Source organism: Lissotriton helveticus, chromosome 6 (genome assembly GCF_964261635.1).
Source record: "Lissotriton helveticus chromosome 6, aLisHel1.1, whole genome shotgun sequence".
Classification (NCBI taxonomy): domain Eukaryota; kingdom Metazoa; phylum Chordata; class Amphibia; order Caudata; family Salamandridae; genus Lissotriton; species Lissotriton helveticus.
The window spans coordinates 41,862,813-41,880,708 of record NC_136067.1 but is presented as its reverse complement, the minus strand read 5'-3'; the positions used below and the strand labels follow the sequence as shown (position 1 = coordinate 41,880,708).

Here is a 17,896-nt window from a genome sequence, read left to right as displayed (position 1 = left end):
TGTCTAGCACATGGTTGTACGTTTTTCTAGCATTTCTAGAAAAATAAATTCAGTGAATTTTATGTAATCATTTCAACAATATTCTATATATAAAATACCCAAGGGCAATATTTGCCAAGATCCTTAACAATCCCTTACTATGTGTTTTTAAATGTATATCGACAACATGGCTACCTTTTTAAACATTAACAGTGCATCCACTTAATAACCCCTTGTCACTCTCTGTTCTTGATTGGAGTATGAAAGCGCCGCACAACAAGGACATTCTAATCTTCTGCAGGGTTCCTATTCTCTGTGTAAAAACACTGAACAAACTCTTATTTTCAAAACAGATATGACATTTCACAGTAACAGACACTCTATAATTAGAGATCTAAAATTAAAGTAAATAAAAACTGCTGTACAACCAGTGCTGCAATGGATGTTAACAACTAAAGCAAAACTGCAATTAATTAACCCCAGACAAATGCATGAAGCATGAAGGCTGCAAACAGAATTCGACTAACACACCTGAACTACTAAAATAAAGTGGGTGTTGTGTATGCTTAAATTACCTTGTTTATTTAGTTGGTTCCTTCTTTTCCATCTAGGCAAGGAGGGTTGGCTTTTTATGATCATTAATCATCAATTCCCGTAATATGGAATATTGTGAATGTTATTATGCAGTCACTGGCATTTACTTAAACATTTAAGATGTAATGGGACTTGAGCTGAACACAGTTAATGACTGTTTGCAAAGCTTGTTTAGTTTGACTGAAAAGCACAGCATAGAACTCAGATACAATCAATCTTCTCAACTAAGGCAAGGCCAGGTAATAACATACAATGTAGAAGGCCACCCAATGCTTATAGAATAATGGGATATCCAGCAGCAAAGACACATGCACCAGTATACATTGGTGGTCCTTTATTTGAACGGGTGTCGTACTGGCCCTGAGTAAGTAGAATGAATCAACAATAACATGGGATCCACAGAGCGCAGTTGGGTATGCGGATGCATAGAATCCGTCCAGCAACTGCTCTGATGCCATTCTTTGTAAGTAAAAGGTCAACGCTCACGTGACTTTCAAAAAGGCAATGGTCCTTGGGTCTCCCACACATAAAGTGATGCTGTGTGTTTATTACGCAACCAACCCTTTCGGTAAATACAGACCTAAAATCCAATCAAGGGTCGATACTGCAGTTCCCTTTCAAGCTGTTCAGCGGTCAGAGTTCCTTGGATGGACTCACAGCCTGGATTAAAGACAGAGTACGCACTCTTCTCCCCGGCTTTCTTCTCTCCAGGCCCACGCATGCCTTCATATATCCAATAAAACATGGATAGAACAAAGTAGACCAGGCCAAACTCAAGTTCCACAAACAGGCCCAGGAGAACCAACCAGAGGAGAAACTTTAGAAAAAGAGTCTTTGTCAGCAGAGACTTGGACTGCTGAGGGCATGAACCATCTTCGAAAGAACTGCCCGGGAGTAAAGGTGCCATCTAAAACACAAGAAAAGCGAATTAGCAAAGAGATAACTGGTATTCAGAAAAACACTTCTTGAAAACACACTGAAAGGAAAGAACAGAAATGCTGTGAAATGTGCAAATATAATCCGGTTATTGTACCTGTGTATACTTTATATATGATCTTAGAAGTGGGAATAAACCAAAATGTAAATGTAAATGTCAAGGTGTTTGTAGAGCGCACTGTCACCAAGCGGTTTCCTGGCGCTATTACTCATACCGCTGAGGAACCCATCCTGGCTTTCCCTGTGAAGTGTCCACTCCTGGGCACCCCCAGGGTGAAGCCAGGCATCCTAGCGCTGTGGGGGCCGGTGTGGAGGTTAAGCAAGCTATTGCCCAGAGTTGCAGCGTGGGGCCCATGATTAGAATAGGCACCAAGGCGAGAATTGTCAGGTCCGAGGAAATTGAGCCCAAGACCCGCCGAGGCGGGAATTGAACCCTGGTCCCGGGCCAGAGCTCTGCATCAGGGTCTGCCGCTCTAACCATTGAGCCACACTCCTCCACAAGGAGAAACAGGGTACACCAAAAACAAACAGACCCACATATATTTAAGTGGAATAACACATTTGCTTACCATGACTTGAATCTTATATTAATTAATTAAAAAAGAAATTCAAGGGCAAAAGTTTTTAAAGGGAACATGAGCTGAAGGCACAACCCATTATCATATGGCCATGTTTAACAGGCTCACAGTTGTGTATGTTAGCGACAGCGAAGACGCTCGACAGTAAAAACAAAAGTAGCAAACACCAGGGAGCATTAACTTCTCAGTAACACGAATGTTGAAAAAGTGAATAGGAGTATGGAGAAACCGAATGAGGGGGGTGCGGGGGGGAGTCATTTGAAGGTGTGAGCAGGCAACTACTCAGCTTACTAAGGTAAGCCATGCACATTCATAAATCACCAATATACCTGGAGTACTTCTTGAAAACTTTAGGATGGAGGGGCTGAAAAGATGGACGACGCGTAGTGAACATCTCGCCCCCTACAGCAGACACTTCCTGAAGGACTGAGGCTGAGAGGGACATACCGTGCACAAGTGTAAATCCCAACCACAGAGCTAAAGTATGCATAACTGAAAGATCAATGCAAACAGTGCTGCAAGGACAGAAAATAGACGTTTTCTCAAAATACTTGGCCAGCTATTGCCTACTTAGCATCCCAAGGTCTGAGGCACTATTGCGCTAGTCAAGACACTCTGTATGCTTGACTTCCAAATGGTACTCTACATGAGCAGGCAACGGGGTGACTCAGGTTGGGGTGCAGGTACAGCATGGCAGAGTAACCACACACAATATACGACAATGTCCACTCAGTGTTATTTCCTTTCAGAAAGAATATGACTTTATTTAATAACCAGGAAGTAAGGGGAAACAAAAGAAGAAAACAGAGCAAAGAGATATGATTCCCAAGTGTTTCAGTGTCAATCAACAAGAAATGTAATTACTAATGCATTGACATAACTTCAAGTAGTGTTACCCTACTTCATCAGCAGAATTCACGTAGTGTCTGCTTCATTGGGCACACCCCCATTAGTCAGTACTGTTACACACAGTTCCTAACAGTGGACTGGTGTTCAGGCAGATTGTTAATTAACACACTCACAAACAACGGCAGACCTTGGATCGGATCTCGTTCTTGAATAAGGTTCACCTCAATTCTGGGGATAAGGGATCGCAAGAGCTTCAGTTCCTTCCCATTCTGGCTGACAGCGCATGGCTGAGGAGTCACCAGGCGCTGCCGATAGACAGGATAGAAGCCAATTCTCCAATACATGCCGCCCGTACAGCGTGTGCAGTGCCAACAGCCATGCACCGAGCTACAATGTGCAGTGTGCATTTGAATAACGTAAATGGGTATGCCTGATGATGCACTGCAGGACACTTTTCCAGCACGATGCATGAATGGAAGGATTGCAAGTGATGAAGAAGCATGCAGTGCGTTGGATCACTTCTCTGCGTTAGGACCTGTATCTTCATAGACCACTGCGATGTATCTCAGTTGTCTAGCAGCTGGGCTACTAGACACAAAAAGATAAAAGAGGTTGGATTATCAGGGAGTCCCACTCCGCCTTCCTGTATTTGCTGTCCCACAGTTCCCCCCTTCACACTAGGAGCAGGATCATACATTGTCAAGTTTCTAAAAGAAGTGAGGCGCTTAGGAATATCCTAGCTATTCAATTGCTATGATGCTTCTTAGAGGAAGGCAACACAACAATGCTGAACGCCGCTTTAGAGAAGGATACACAGTGGGCCACAGGACGAATGGTCTCTCATTCCCAAATCTGGAAATGTGGCACATGGGGTGTGTTTGTTTTATCTGAAAGATGATAACTGATGGACTCAGCATGAAATTGTTAAATTCCTTCCTTAATGCAATGTGTATTAATGAAGCTAGCCAATGTTCCACTTTTCAACAGCCTTGTGAGGCTTGTTATCGTTTTCTTCCCCACACTGGAAATGAGAATAAAGGCGTTATCTGGATCAAGAATGTGACATCTATACGCTACCTTGGAAATAGTAAATATCCCTTTAAGAGACCATAACCCATAGGCAACTTAACATACCCACTAATGCCATGATCATGCCTGCATCTAACAGCACCTCATTGTTGTACTATGTGGACTTGGAAGGAGGAACTGGGAAACACTGACCTTGTTGAGAGGTCGCTCCCCTCCGCACAGCACTGCCTGTGCGTCCTGCTCCTGCCGCTGCTGAGGTTAGTTCTGTTCCACCTGATCTGTGCCCCGTTGTTTCACTGTATGCCCCCTGATCTGATTGATTGATTGTGGGTTTGTAAAGCGCTAGAATCGACTCCCGAAGGAGTATCTCTGCGCTGTAGACCGCTGGGGAACCCGTCCTGGTTTTCCCTGTGAGATGGTCCCTACTGGGTATCTCCAAGGTGAAACCAGGCATCCCCGGCGTATGTGGGGGGCCGTTGTGGAGATGAGGCAAGCTAATGCCCAGAGTTGCCGAGTGTGATCCCTAGTTAGAGTAGGCACCGAGGTGAGAATTATCGAGTCCGTTGACCCTGGTCCAAGACCTTGCCGCGTCGGGAATTGAACCCTGGTCCCGGGCCGTCCTCTGCTCCCGGGTCTGCCACCTCTAACCAGTGAGCCACACCACTCCACTCCACTCCACTCTGGGTCCCGTTGTGTCATTTTCACTGTGTGCCCCCTGATCTGTGCCCCATTCTTGTCATTTTCACTGTGTGCCCCCGATCTGTGCCCCGTTCTTGTCATTTTCACTGTGTGCCCCCGATCTGTGCCCCGTTTTCTCTACTGTGTCCGTGATTCTTTACCCTTGCCCCCTAGCCATCCACCGCTCCCGTTCCCGCCGCTGCGGCCCCGCCCCCTGACCGCCCATTCGCTGCCCCTTCCTACAGACTCCTGCCTCCCAGCTGCTCCTCCCTCCCTCCTCCCCATATATGGCGGTCGCTGTGCGGCTGCGTGCAGCTGGCGCGCCTAAGGCAAGCCCGTCTGCACCCGTCCGAGCCCAGCGCCAGACCCCCTGGCCACCGCTTACGCCATGACACCTGACTCCGCTACGATGCCAGCACCCTCCACGCACTCAACTCCGGACGAGAACACACCTGCTACCAGGCCACCCTGAAGCGCACCCAAGGACCCTTCACCTGCTGGAACTGCAGCTTCACCAGCATCCGCCCTGCCAAACCTCCGCCCAAGAAAGAGCCCAACTACCTCAGATGCATCCTCCTCAACACCCGCTCCACCCGCAAACACGCTGTTGAACTCTGGGACCTCCTCGACTCAACATCCCCAGATGTCGCCTTCCTGACGGAGACCTGGCTGAACACCTCCTCAACACCCGACATCGCCATAGCCATCCCAGAAGGCTACAAGATCACCCACAGGGACCGCACCAACGGAGAAGGAGGAGAAATTGCCATCGTCCACAGGAACACTCTCAGAGTCTCGACCAACACCGACGAATCCCTCAGCACCGCCGAGCACCCGCACTTCCAAATCCACACCGACCCCAACACCACCCTCAGAGGAACCGTCATCTACAGACCCCTCGGCCCCCGTCCACAGTTCAGTGACTCAATCGCCAACTTCATCAGCACACAGGCCCTCGCCTCCAAGGACTAAATCCTCCTCAAGAACCTGAACTTCCATCTCGAGAACAACAACGACACCAACTCCACCACACTGATCGACAACCTCGCCACCCTCAGGCAACTCGTGACAACACCCACCCACGCCGCCGGCCACACGCTTGACCCCATCTTCTCCGCAAGCCCTCACATCTCCTTCAACCACACCACCGAACCCCACTGGACCGACCATCACTGCATCCATTTCACCTTCAGGAAACCCACCACGCACCACCGCACCCAACAGATGCCTTGTCACAACTGGGGCAAAGTCACCGAAGACCAGCTAAACACCACCCTCGCCCAGAGGCCACCCGCCGACACCGCCGCCCGCAACCTAAGACAGTGGATCGACGACTGCGCCAACACCCTCGCCCCGCTCAAAAAACCCTCCAACACCCACACCAGCAAGAAAGCCACCTGGTTCACCGAAGACCTCCAGGCCTCCAAACAAACATGCCAAAAACTGGAGATGAACTGGCTCCGCAAACGAACACCGGATAGCTACGCAGCCCACAAGAACGCCACCCGCAGACACCATCACCTCATCAGAGCCGCCAAGAGGGCCTCCTTCATAGACTGCCGAGACAACAACGCACACAACAGCAAAGAGCTCTTCAACATCGTGAAAGAACGCTTCAACACCAACGACATCCCACCTTCGCAAGACCTGTGCGACTCGCTGGCCACCTTCTTCGACCGCAAGATCGCCGACATCAACGACAGCTTCAACGTTACGACCGCCCCAAATACCACTGAGACATCCGCCACCACGGCACCAACCGCCTGCTCTCCTGAACCTGCATCAACGACGAGGACACCAGCAAGATCATGAACACCATCCCCACCGATCACCGTTAGAGCAATGGTCACACCACATCTTCAACAAAGCCAGCACAGCCATCGCACCCCATCTCCGGAAAGTAATCAACATCTCCTTCAAGACAGCAACCTTCCTGGAAAGCTGGAAACACGCCGAGATCAACGCCTTACTCAAGAAGCCCAAGGCGGACCACAAGGACCTCAAGAAGTTCCGGCCCATTTCCATGCTCCAGTTCCTGTCGAATATCATCGAGAAAACCGTCAAACAACTGACCCGCTACCTCGAGGAGAACAGCATCCTGGACCCGTCCCAGTCCGGGTTCCGCAGCAACCATAGCAGCGAAAGCGAAACCGCCCTCATCGCCGCCACTGACGACATCAGGACGCAGCTAGACAACGGAGAAACAGTGGCCCTCATCCTCCTGGCCCTGTCAGCCACCTTCGATGCGGTCTGCCGCCGCACACTATGAACACGCCTACACAACGCCGGGATCCAAGAGAAGGCTCTAGACTGGACCACCTCCTTCCTCTCCGGCAGAGCACAGAGCGCCCACCCACCCCTTCCGCTCTGATGCCACCGAGATCATCGGCGGCGTACCCCAGAGCTCATCACTCAGCCCAACGCTGTTCAACATCTACAGGGCACCCCTCGCCCACGTCGCCCGACAGCACGACCGTAACATCATATCCTACGCCGACGACACCCAGCTTATCCTCTCCCTCACCAGAGAGCCTCACACCGCCAAAACCAACCTCCACGAAGGAATGTAGGCCGTCGCCGAATGGATGAGGATCAGCAAACTGAAACTGAACTCAGACAAGACGGAGGTCCTCATCCTAGGCTCTACCCCTTCAGCTTAGGAAGACTCCTGGTGGCCGACAACACTAGGAACAGCCCTGACACCCATCGACCACGCACGCAACCTAGGCGTCATCCTCGACTCCAACCTCTCCATGACTAAGCAGGTCCTCATCTTTAGCATTGACCTAAAAATAATATCCTGGAATGTGGCCGGTATAAAGAATAGTCCGGAAAAGTTACAATACCTGCACACCCTAGATGCCAACATGATTTGTCTCCAAGAGACCTGGTGTGATGTGAAATTATTTGCGGGTAAGGATTACTATTCGCTAGATGGTAGAGCCACTTCTTCTAGGAGAGGCCATGCTAAGGGTGGAGTAGCTTGTTTGTTGTCTAACAAGATACAATGGAATTTTGCTCACTACTTAGATCCTAGTAATTTCTTTCAAGCAATAACACTGCGCAATGTCGTAAACGACAACCCTAGTAAACAAATTATAGTGATAAATGTCTATATTCCCCCAGAAACATGTTATAATGTAGGCTTAAAGAAGGTTTTCTCTTATATAAAGAAAATACTTTTTTTCTTTTTTTTTTTCAGTTTTATATAGCGCGAACTACACCCGAACCGAATCAGGTATCAGAGCGCTTTACATATTTTCCAGTTACATGAGGACACACTTTCATTTTAGGCACGGGGAGATTAAGTGATTTGCCCAAAATCACAGGAGGTTTTAGCGTCGTTACCGAGATTCGAACCCAGATCCCCAGGTCCGAGGTCGAGCGCCCTAGCTGTTAGGCCAACTCCTCGATCCCGATCCTTCTCCCCACATAATTTTAATAGGGGATTTTAATTGTAAAATCTCTAATTGTAGTTTGGAGCTCTTTAGAAATGTGCTTAAGGAAGAATCCCTACAGATACCTCAAGCCATATTTCCGGGCAATATAAAACTAATAAGAGAGGGAAATTACTTTTGGAAGAATTGTTAGAAGTAGATGGTATTATAGTTAATGGAAGGATGACCTCTGATACCCCGGCAAATTTTACTCACAAGTCCAACAATAGTGAATCCATCCTTGATTATGTGGTAGTAGGAAGTTCTTCCTTTTCCATTCTGAAAGACCTGTCGGTCTCCAATACCGTATTTAGTGATCACAAGGTACTCACTATTACAGTAAATTTGAACCTACCGTCAACGGACTCGTGGTCACTAAATAGTGAATTGTTAAGCTTTGGAGACAAATCTGCTAGATGCCATTGGAATTTCAGGGCTATTAAGGGGATGGCAAGTATCTTAGAGGCAACTGTGGAGAATCTGATTTATTGGAAGGGCTCTGAACTTATAAGCTTTGCCGATTTTATGACTAGAGTAACTTCTATGGCAAAAAAATCCTATCCAATAAGTAATATTAAAGCAACTCCCAGTTGTCTTCGGAATCTTAATATCGAAATAAATAAATTAGTAAGGGAACAGTATTTGATCTATTCTCCTGAAAGATACCACAGAATAGTTTTATTAAGAAGAAGGAGGAGTAGGGCGAAGGCCAAATTGAAACGTGAGAGTGAAGATTCTTTATGGGTTAAACTACGGGAAGCAGTTTGCAAGGGTCTAGCTAGGACATTTTGGTCACTTATTGGGGAAGGTTGCGGATTAAGATCTAGACCACTACCAATCCCAATTGAAGAACAAATTTGGGTTGGGTACATTGCGAATTTATATGCTAGTAATGGAATGGTGCATGAATATGGTAGAACGTATGTGGATAGCTCCCAATATGGACCTCCATCCGAAAAGGATATTGAATTGGCTATAAAGGGCTTGCGATCCTCTGGAGCAATGGGTCCGGATGAGCTTCCCATCTCAGTTATAAAACAAAACCGTGAGATGTGGAGCAAAATTCTCTTCCCGGTTTTTAACTTATGTTTCACCCGTAAATTGGTTCTCCCCTCCTGGACGGGGAGCATATTGGTTCCCCTTCATAAGAAGGGAAAACGGGATGCCCCAAACAATTACCGTCAAATTGCCCTTTTGGATGCCATAGGCAAGGTTTTTGCGAAATGTCTGCTTAAGTTGATTAATGATTGGGTGGTTAAGGAGGAAATCCTGCCCCTTGAGCAAACGGGTTTTAGACAAAGGCATGGTACCATGGACAATTTGACGGCATTGCAGATCATAAGTGAAAAATATATCAAGGTTCGAGGAGGGAGAGTCTATGGAGCGTTTATAGATTTCTCCACAGCTTTTGACAAAGTAGATCGGTCTTTGCTGTGGAGGAAGCTATCGGACCTTGGTATGCCGTCCATTCTTTTGGATCCAGTTCAGGCTCTCCACTCTAACACCTGGTGTAGAATCTTGCTAGGTGGGGAAAGAGGACTGTCCCAAGTAATCCCTTCTGCTAATGGGTTAAAACAAGGCTGTTTACTGGCCCCCTTACTAGTTTCCCTTTATATATCTGATCTCCCTTATGTCTTGTCCACAAGTGAAGGAATTGCACCTATCCTGGGGGGTTTACCAATTGTTTGTCTGTTATATGCTGACGATATATTAATTCTGGATTTAACACCAAAAGGATTAAATAATCGTCTGAAGCTACTTTATGCATATGCTGAGGCACATTATTTGAAGATAAATGTATCAAAAAGTAAAGCTTTAATCCCTTATAGGCATAAATGGCTGAGACCAATTTGTCTTCAATTAAGTATTTTCTCAGCCTTGTTAGATTCCATCTATAATCCCTCTAATGAAATGTTCTGTCATAAAATGTTTAACTTTTTTTAAAATTTTCTAGAAATATATTAGAGGGTTTTAATTGTTTATTCTTTTTTGCAATCTTTATTTGTGATTGTATTGTAAATGTACTTGCATCTGTTGTTTCTTTATGTGGATCTCATTTGAGTTTCAAAATCATAAATAAATAAACTTGACTAAGCAGGTCAACGCCGTCTCCTCATCCTGCTTCAACACCCTCCAAATGCTCCGCAGGATCTTCAAGTGGATCCTCACCGAAACAAGAAGAACAGTCACCCAGGCCCTCGTCAGCAGCAGGCTGGACTACGGAAACGCCCTCTACGCAGGAACGCCGGCCAAGCTCCTGAGACGGCTCCAACGCATCCAGAACGCCTCTGCTCGACATCCATCGCCGCAGCCACATCACACCCCACTTGAGAGACCTGCACTGGCTCCCCGTCAACAAGAGGATAACCTTCAAGCTCCTCATCCACGCACACAAAGCTCTCCACAACACCGGCCCAGCATACCTCAACAGACGACTCTGCTTCTACACCCCCACCCGCCAGCTCCGCTCCGCCGGCCTCATCCTCGCCACAGTCCCCCGCATCCGAAGAACGACCGCCGGCGGCAGATCCTTCTCCCACCTCGCCGCCAAGATCTGGAACACCTTCCCCACCAACCTACGGCAGACCCAAGACCTACTGGCCTTCTGAAGACTCCTCAAGACCTGGCTCTTCGATCAGTAGCAGCACCCCTACCCCCCAGCGCCTTGAGACCCTTACAGGTATGTTGTGCGCTTTACAAATGTCCTGATTGATTGAGTGATTGAAAATAAATTCAAGACCATCAGTAATAGCTATGTGGTGATGACGTTGCTGGCATCGGAATGGTCACCAAGGAAGAACAATTGAAAAGTTTCTGCCTCACTGATCAGACTCTCACAGACTCAAAAAATTGACTGACATATAGTGCTCACTTTTTAACACAACCAACGCTACTTTGGAACCATCCTACCGGCCCACCCCATCTGCATAGTCCTTTATAAGTGGGGGCCTCAACTTTCCCAGGTGAGTGGTACATTCCACATTGTATTGTAGTAATTCACTTTTCTGTGTGGTCTCTATATATTTTTCTCTTTTATTTATTCAATGTTTCTGGCTGGTATTATCACTCTGTGCTGTGACGGACATTCAGTGTCGTAATGTGTATGCCGTTTCTTTGCAAACATTATGTAAATATTTTTACACCCAACAGATTCATCTAATTTTCTAGTAAGGCCTTGGAAAGTAGCCGTAGAAAATGCCCCAGGGAATCACGAGGGCAGCAGGGTATATTTGCACCACCTGCATTTATCACTAAAATGTATAGCTGCAGAGAACACTATTTGGTCCTGCTTGGCTGCAGCTTTAAACCACAACAGTAACACGTGTTAAAAATAAGTATTCAGCCATGTACAAAAACGTACTCTTATACATAGTGAAATCTGATCCAAGTGTGCCCTGCAAGTCCACAAGGCTGGGGCTTAATATATAAATGTGATTAACTGCATAGACGTGCTAAAAGGTAAATGAAAGTATGCCCTCAATGCCAAAAGTGGATTATCACTTCGTAGGCAAAATTACAATAGTCTACGACAAAGCCTAATTGTTAACAAAAGATCACACTTATAGCGTTGCCTTGGAAAACAGCAAAGGTTTGCTTAAAATGTCTATTTCACATGTTATCATGTGGCGAAGGTACATTTTTTTTTATATTTCGGTAATAAAAGTCCCTTTTTAAAAATACACACGTGTTGCATGAACACCAAACAGAATGAAACCAGATGGTATCTGGCTTTGGGTACTGGCTACCCGGGACCACTCAGGATCTGGAAGCCTGCACGTTGTGTATTCCTTTTCCTCCTGTGCCAAGATAGTTGTTCTTGTGGGAGGTTGGTCTTTGAAGTAGCTACAATGCACTTGCCAGAGCACACCTGCTCCTCCCACCCTTCCTGCTGTGACCTACATATGTAAAGACATGAGCATGTTCATTGGCCACAGACTACATTTCTCCTGGACCAGGTCGAACTTACTCTTCAGAGACGACAGAATGTTTTGGCCCCAGCAAGCAAACACTGCGATTGGCCTCGCTACCTCTACTGGGTACTACCATTTCTTGTCATGCTTATCAAGTTTTAGCGACAAGAAAATGAAAGTTCCTGTAAGGTCAGACAGGGTAAAAATCATCTCTACACTAAGTAAAGATTTTCAGGTGCACCTCAATCCATATCGTTAAAGCTCACAGAGGGTACATTGCAACACTTTCCAGAGTAGGCAATCCTAGATTGAGTCACAAGATCCATGGGGGGTCGTTTCTCAAATGGACATCATTGTTATGCAGCTTGTAATGCAGGCCTCCGTCGGTTTCTCAGTTGCACGTGCTTGGATTCCTCTTGGTGGTGTCAACTTTAAATAGTCAGGTTTATTTATTTATTTATTTATTTAACACTTATATGGCGCAACGAATCATCCCCAGGGGGATCTCTCGGCGCCTTGGCAAGACACTGGCAGGAACCACAACCAACACACACCCCTAAAAAAAACAGGTTTTTAGGCTTTTCTTGAAGTGTCCAAGAGAGGTACAGCGGTGTATCTCTACCGGTAAACTGTTTCAGTGAAAGGGGGCAAGATAGGAAAATGTACGCCCTCCCATTCTCGATTTATTGATCTTACACGGAACTAAAAGGTTTTGATTGCTTGACCTCAGATGGCGACCGGGGACGTAAGGCCTCATCTTCCAGGTTCCATGGGTTGATTAACCTTTTTTATTTGCATCTTTTAACTCCAGCTCATCAAACAGGCCCTGCCACTTTCAACCCAGGTGCTGCTTCTTCCAGTGCTTAGACATCCCTAGCGCTTAGAGTGTGGTAGCTAAATCCACCAGATGCACTGCTGTCTTTTGGCTTCTCTCTTTACAAGAAATGCCTTTCCCTTGAAAGTTACATTGACAGCTTTCTAAATACTAGGGTAGTCACAGAATGTCCATTCTGGAGCAAATGCTGCAGGGACACGAGGCAAGGCTAATCACTGCTTTGTTTGTAGAAAGATGTTCCTGTGTATGTTAAAGTATCTTGCTTTTATAAATAAAATCAATAACTGGCAAACGTTTGTTAAAGGACATTAAAGTGTCTTACAACCTACATAACCACCTTGAATAGCCTCAAACTGCTCTGCCAAGTTACCACAGAGTGAAGCACTAAAGAGCAGTCCCTCTTTGATCCAGGATTAACAGGGTAGATATGTATGGAGCTGGATAACTGCTTATCTACATCTTGCTCCTTAGCCACACTTGTTGCCCGACAGTAAAAACAAAAAAAAAGAAACAACAACAGTTAACCTGGGGGCTCCCAAAAGAAGCAGAAAATGAGCACTCTCCCCACAGGGTGACATTGAGATGTGTTTCATACGTGAATGCTGTATAGGGTTTGGGATCATATCTTGTAGCCGAAGCTGCTGCCTGGGACCCAGTTGTGAATTACAGTACTGGCCATGGGTACTGTCCAGTAGCCTACAATTGTCCCAGGGCTCAATGAAGAGAACTCAAAGGTGGAACCTTTTAATAAAGTTCTGCTAGAAGCTTTCTGCAGACTTTGCAGTACTAAAGTATCGTGCAGACCTAATAAAAGTGGTTATTTTTTTCGTAACAACTTTTCTAGTTTGGGTCAGAACTTCTTACTATGCTCGGTAATTCGGTAACGCAACTATTTACGCTTGCTACTTCTTTTTCAGCAATTGGATACAGTAAGCTATAATACATGTTTTTCTTTTAACATAATTTACTTCAATACCTAGCCATCAATCATTAATACACTAAAAATGTAAGCACCAAAATCCTTATACTGCACCCGACAACATTTTTAATGGAACTTGCCCTAAGGAAGCCTGTGAAAGGGCGAAACACGTTGGCTGCACTTTTACTTACCCTGTATGAGTACAAGAATAAAAGGATATACAAGGATATAAAAGACAAATGAATTGCCCGTTTTGCTTTATGTTCTGACTTTATGTTACGTCCTTGCACAATCTTTTTCATGTGGACTCTCTGATGTAAACAAGCATTGGAAATGCAATAGGTCTCGCAATAGAATAGTTAGACATTTTTCGTTTTGCAAATGGAAGAGTGGTGTTGCATGGAAGAGTGGTGTTGCATGGATGAGTGGCGTTGCGTGGATGAGTGGCGTTGCGTGGATGAGTGGCGTGTGTGAGTGGCGTTGCGTGTGTGAGTGGCGTTGCGTATGTGAGTGGCGTAGCGTGTGTGAGTGGCGTTGCGTGTGTGAGTGGCGTTGCGTGTGTGAGTGGCGTTGCGTGTGTGAGTGGCGTTGCGTGTGTGAGTGGCGTTGCGTGGATGAGTGGGGTTGGACCGCCCGATTCTTTGGCTGCGTCCGATTCTTGCCTGGAGCAAGAATCGGACACAGCCAAAGAAGTTTAACAAGCAGCAAGGGTGCAATGATGCGTTTGTATTGTAAAAGAGAAGCACAGAATGAAAATGAGGGCTGTTCATTTTCAATCTGTGGCTAGAAGAAAACGGATGTTAGGACAGACACAAATTTAGTTTTAAAAAAAACTTTGTGTGCAGAGGAATCACATGATAGCTGTACGCGAAAACTATTTTACATTTATAAACATTATGCGATTAGCAGTAATTACCCCAAAAAAGTGTAATTGGAACACTATTTTTGCCAGCAGAAACATTTGAGACATTAGCAATAGGACACTAATAATGCGGGTTGAGAAATGGGGTAGGGAAAAACGAATCAAAAACACACCAAAAGCAAAGCAGTTGCTACTTTGGACCAAAAAGCACTAATAATGTGGGCTGATAAATGCGATAGCGAAAATTGAATGTAAAACATGGCCAAAGCAAAGCAGTTGCTTTAGCGGAGCAAAAACAACAAAAAATGCAGACTAAGAAATACGATAGCAGAAACGGAAAGTAAAAAAAAAACGCTAAGTATTTTATGAGGAGTCACGGAGGACTACTACTGCAATTTGACAAATGCCGTAGCGAAATCGAAAGCAAAGCTGTTGGTACAGCGGAGGAGCTGTTGCAAAACTAAACCATTGGCTCAAACGAAATTCCTAAGTCAACCAAGCTTCCCTTCAAGTCCCCATAAAAACAAGTGATGCATTCACCCACTGAGAAAACAGTAAACCGTGCCTCTTATCAGATCAGCCGGGGCTTGGCTCTGTGTACTCGGAGACCAACATGCAATTCTTCTGCAAAATTTAAGAATTTAAGAGTCAAAAGGGACATAAAAAAAACATGAGGCAAATTTAAGCTGCCAGTAGTTGTTTATTGGCCATAATCAAACACACTGCTCTCTATAAACACGCATTTCTGAGAGGACGTGGGAGAAGGGAAGCTCTGAAGCGCTTAGCCGCACTGCAGTCACAAAGCCAGCGAAGGACAAGCCATGGCCGCCGCCACCAGGCACTTTCTCCAAACATTTTTATCAGTTAACGAGGTTGAGCAGAGCAGCTATTAACGTTGAGAAGGTGCCTTTAAGAAACAATCATTGGGGCGGGAGGGGGAAGTGGTGGTCCAACAGGAGGGAACAGATGATGAAACGAGATATGAATGTCATGAAAAGGTTGGCAATGCCGAACGTGAACGCGATCGCTAAAGTGAAAAGCGATTGCGAGGGGGAGGAGAAGTCTGGGCAGGCAGGATGACTCAGGGGAGGGGGCGGAGCGGGGAGAGCGGCATGTGGATTGTACAACAGACGGAGGGCATTGCTGTGGGGAGGGGGTGTAGGAGAAATGCACAAGGCGCTCAGGGGAGGGGGCGGAGCGGGGAGAGCGGCATGTGGGTGTTAAGAGGCCGGGCCTTTGAAGTGAAGCTAAGCTTCACTTCAAAAGGTGTCGGAGGAATGCGGCTGACGGTGATTGCGGCTGTGCACGCGCTTTTAAGCTCAATGCACATGCGCATTGAGCTTAAAAGTCACGGGCACTGCAAGGAATCGCCACGATTCCTTGCTGCTTAGTTAAAAGTTGTTTAAGCCGCAATAGGCTCGCAAGCTCGATGCGCATGCGCATCGACAGGCGAGACCTAATAAATGGCTCTAATGTTTGGGCCATCTGGTAGTTGACCTACCGAAGTGGGCAAAACGGTTTGTGTAGCCAGTGACTACCACAGGTGGTGCAGTAACAGGTTCCCAAGCGGTGGACTATGCTATTCCTCTCCTCTGGCGCAACTAGAGAGCGGCCTTGCTTTCCTCTTGGCTAAGGGTTTGTGCATCCTCTAGCGAGCCTGAACATCGTATGAGGGAGGTGGGTCTTAAGTATCGCTCCCAGTACAAGGTAATGTAACCTACTTGACTAGTGGCCGATCAAGAGCGAATGAAGAGTGTAAGGACTCAGTCACAGTTAGCATTTTAGTGCTGAATATGTATTCACACTAAACACCCATCACTGATGTCACTGGTCAGGTGGCCCATCTCTAATAAAAGTGGCAGAGCGCACGTGCTCTGGGCCAGCTGCACCATGTATTCAGTGTGTCCTGTGTCTGCAGTTATTGCCAGCATGAGGGCCTAAGGCCCGACCCTACAAAGCGCATCTGTTTCCGCCTCCGAGGCCTGAAGCCCCATCTGGCAGTGAATGTACTTGGTGGCCTACGGTGCTCCCTCCTGGCACAAGATATGCTAGGGGAAGAATAGCAGCTCACAAGCACAAGTCTGCCTACTCTAAGGAGGCAGAACAACTGATCACAGGTATGTGGGAAACTACAAGATTCGGACAAGCTGGCCCTCCTCTAGGAAGTTAAGCTGAAGAAATTGAACGGGTACAAAAGGGGTGGGGGAGGGGTTCTGCTCGTTCCTCTGCCCTGAACACCCATCTCTCCCCTCAATGTTCAGTTATGTGCAGCCCGTGTGGGCCAGTCTGTATTATCTTGTGTGCAAAGCTCGCAAGTTTCCCGTCCAAGGTTGTGCTTTGCATTCTGGGAATTGTGGTCCAGGTTTTGTAATGAAATAAACAGGACTTCAAGTCCCAGTGTGCAATGCGCGTGTCTGGGCCTGGATAAGCCACTGGGCCGCTGCACCCCTGCCCTCCCGTGCGCAGGGGCTTCAGGGCTGGATCTTTGCCTTGGCGCTGGGGGTCTCTGGGCTGTACTCTTCCCACCGCCGGGCTGTGGCGGGTGAGCTGTGACCGTCTGCCGTCCTCACCTCTGGTCTGAGCGGTTCCCCCCTCTCCTCCGGCTCGAGAGGCGGGCCCGGGCCACGGCTCTCCCCTCGAGGGACCCCCATCGCGGAGTACGGCTCGGCAGCGCGGTCTCCGCCGGGGTTAGCCCTTCTCTGCGCGGCTCTGAACTCTGCCAGACGCCGCTCCATCAGCTGCGCCAGCTCAGCACTGGCAGCTTGTCAACAGAGCAGCGCCGAGGCGAGCTTCCGCCTAACGCCGCATGCTCCGTACGACTCAATGCACCTCACCCCAATGCATCATGGCCGCCTGTCAACGGAATAGCAACAACACGAGCTTCCGCATACCGCAATAGTAGTCAGAACGCTAGGCACCTTTACCCAAGCCATCATGGCCGCCTGACAACGGAACAGCAACAAGCGAAGCTTCCGCATACCGCAATAGCAGTCAGAACGCTATGCACCTCTACCCAAGCCATCATGGCCGCCTGTCAACGGAACAACAACAACCCAAACTTCCGCATACCGCAATATCCGTAAGAACTATATGCATCTCTACCAAGGCCATCATGGCTGCCTGGCAACAAATCGCTACAGTGAGTTTCCGCAAACCCCGCCTATCCTATAACTGGCAGCACCTCTACCCAATCCTCTACGGCCGCGTCCGTGACGTTAGGAAAGCATACCCGCGTCGTCGCTTTCTCAAAACAAACGCGCGCACGTGGCGAGCTGTGTTTTCGTTTTGG

At 47.2% G+C, this 17,896-nt stretch overlaps 1 protein-coding gene across 1 annotated transcript; it reads right to left on the bottom strand.

Annotated features, from left to right (window-relative positions):
- Positions 1-535: 535 nt before the first annotated feature.
- Positions 536-17,439, bottom strand: SAYSD1 (SAYSVFN motif domain containing 1). The gene is made up of 2 exons (XM_078647342.1): positions 17,178-17,439; positions 536-1,480 (listed from the first exon to the last, which is right to left on the bottom strand). Exons 1-2 carry the CDS (start codon positions 17,340-17,342, stop codon positions 1,154-1,156), a joined length of 492 nt encoding a protein of 163 aa, XP_078503468.1. The 5' UTR covers positions 17,343-17,439; the 3' UTR covers positions 536-1,153.
- Positions 17,440-17,896: the final 457 nt, after the last annotated feature.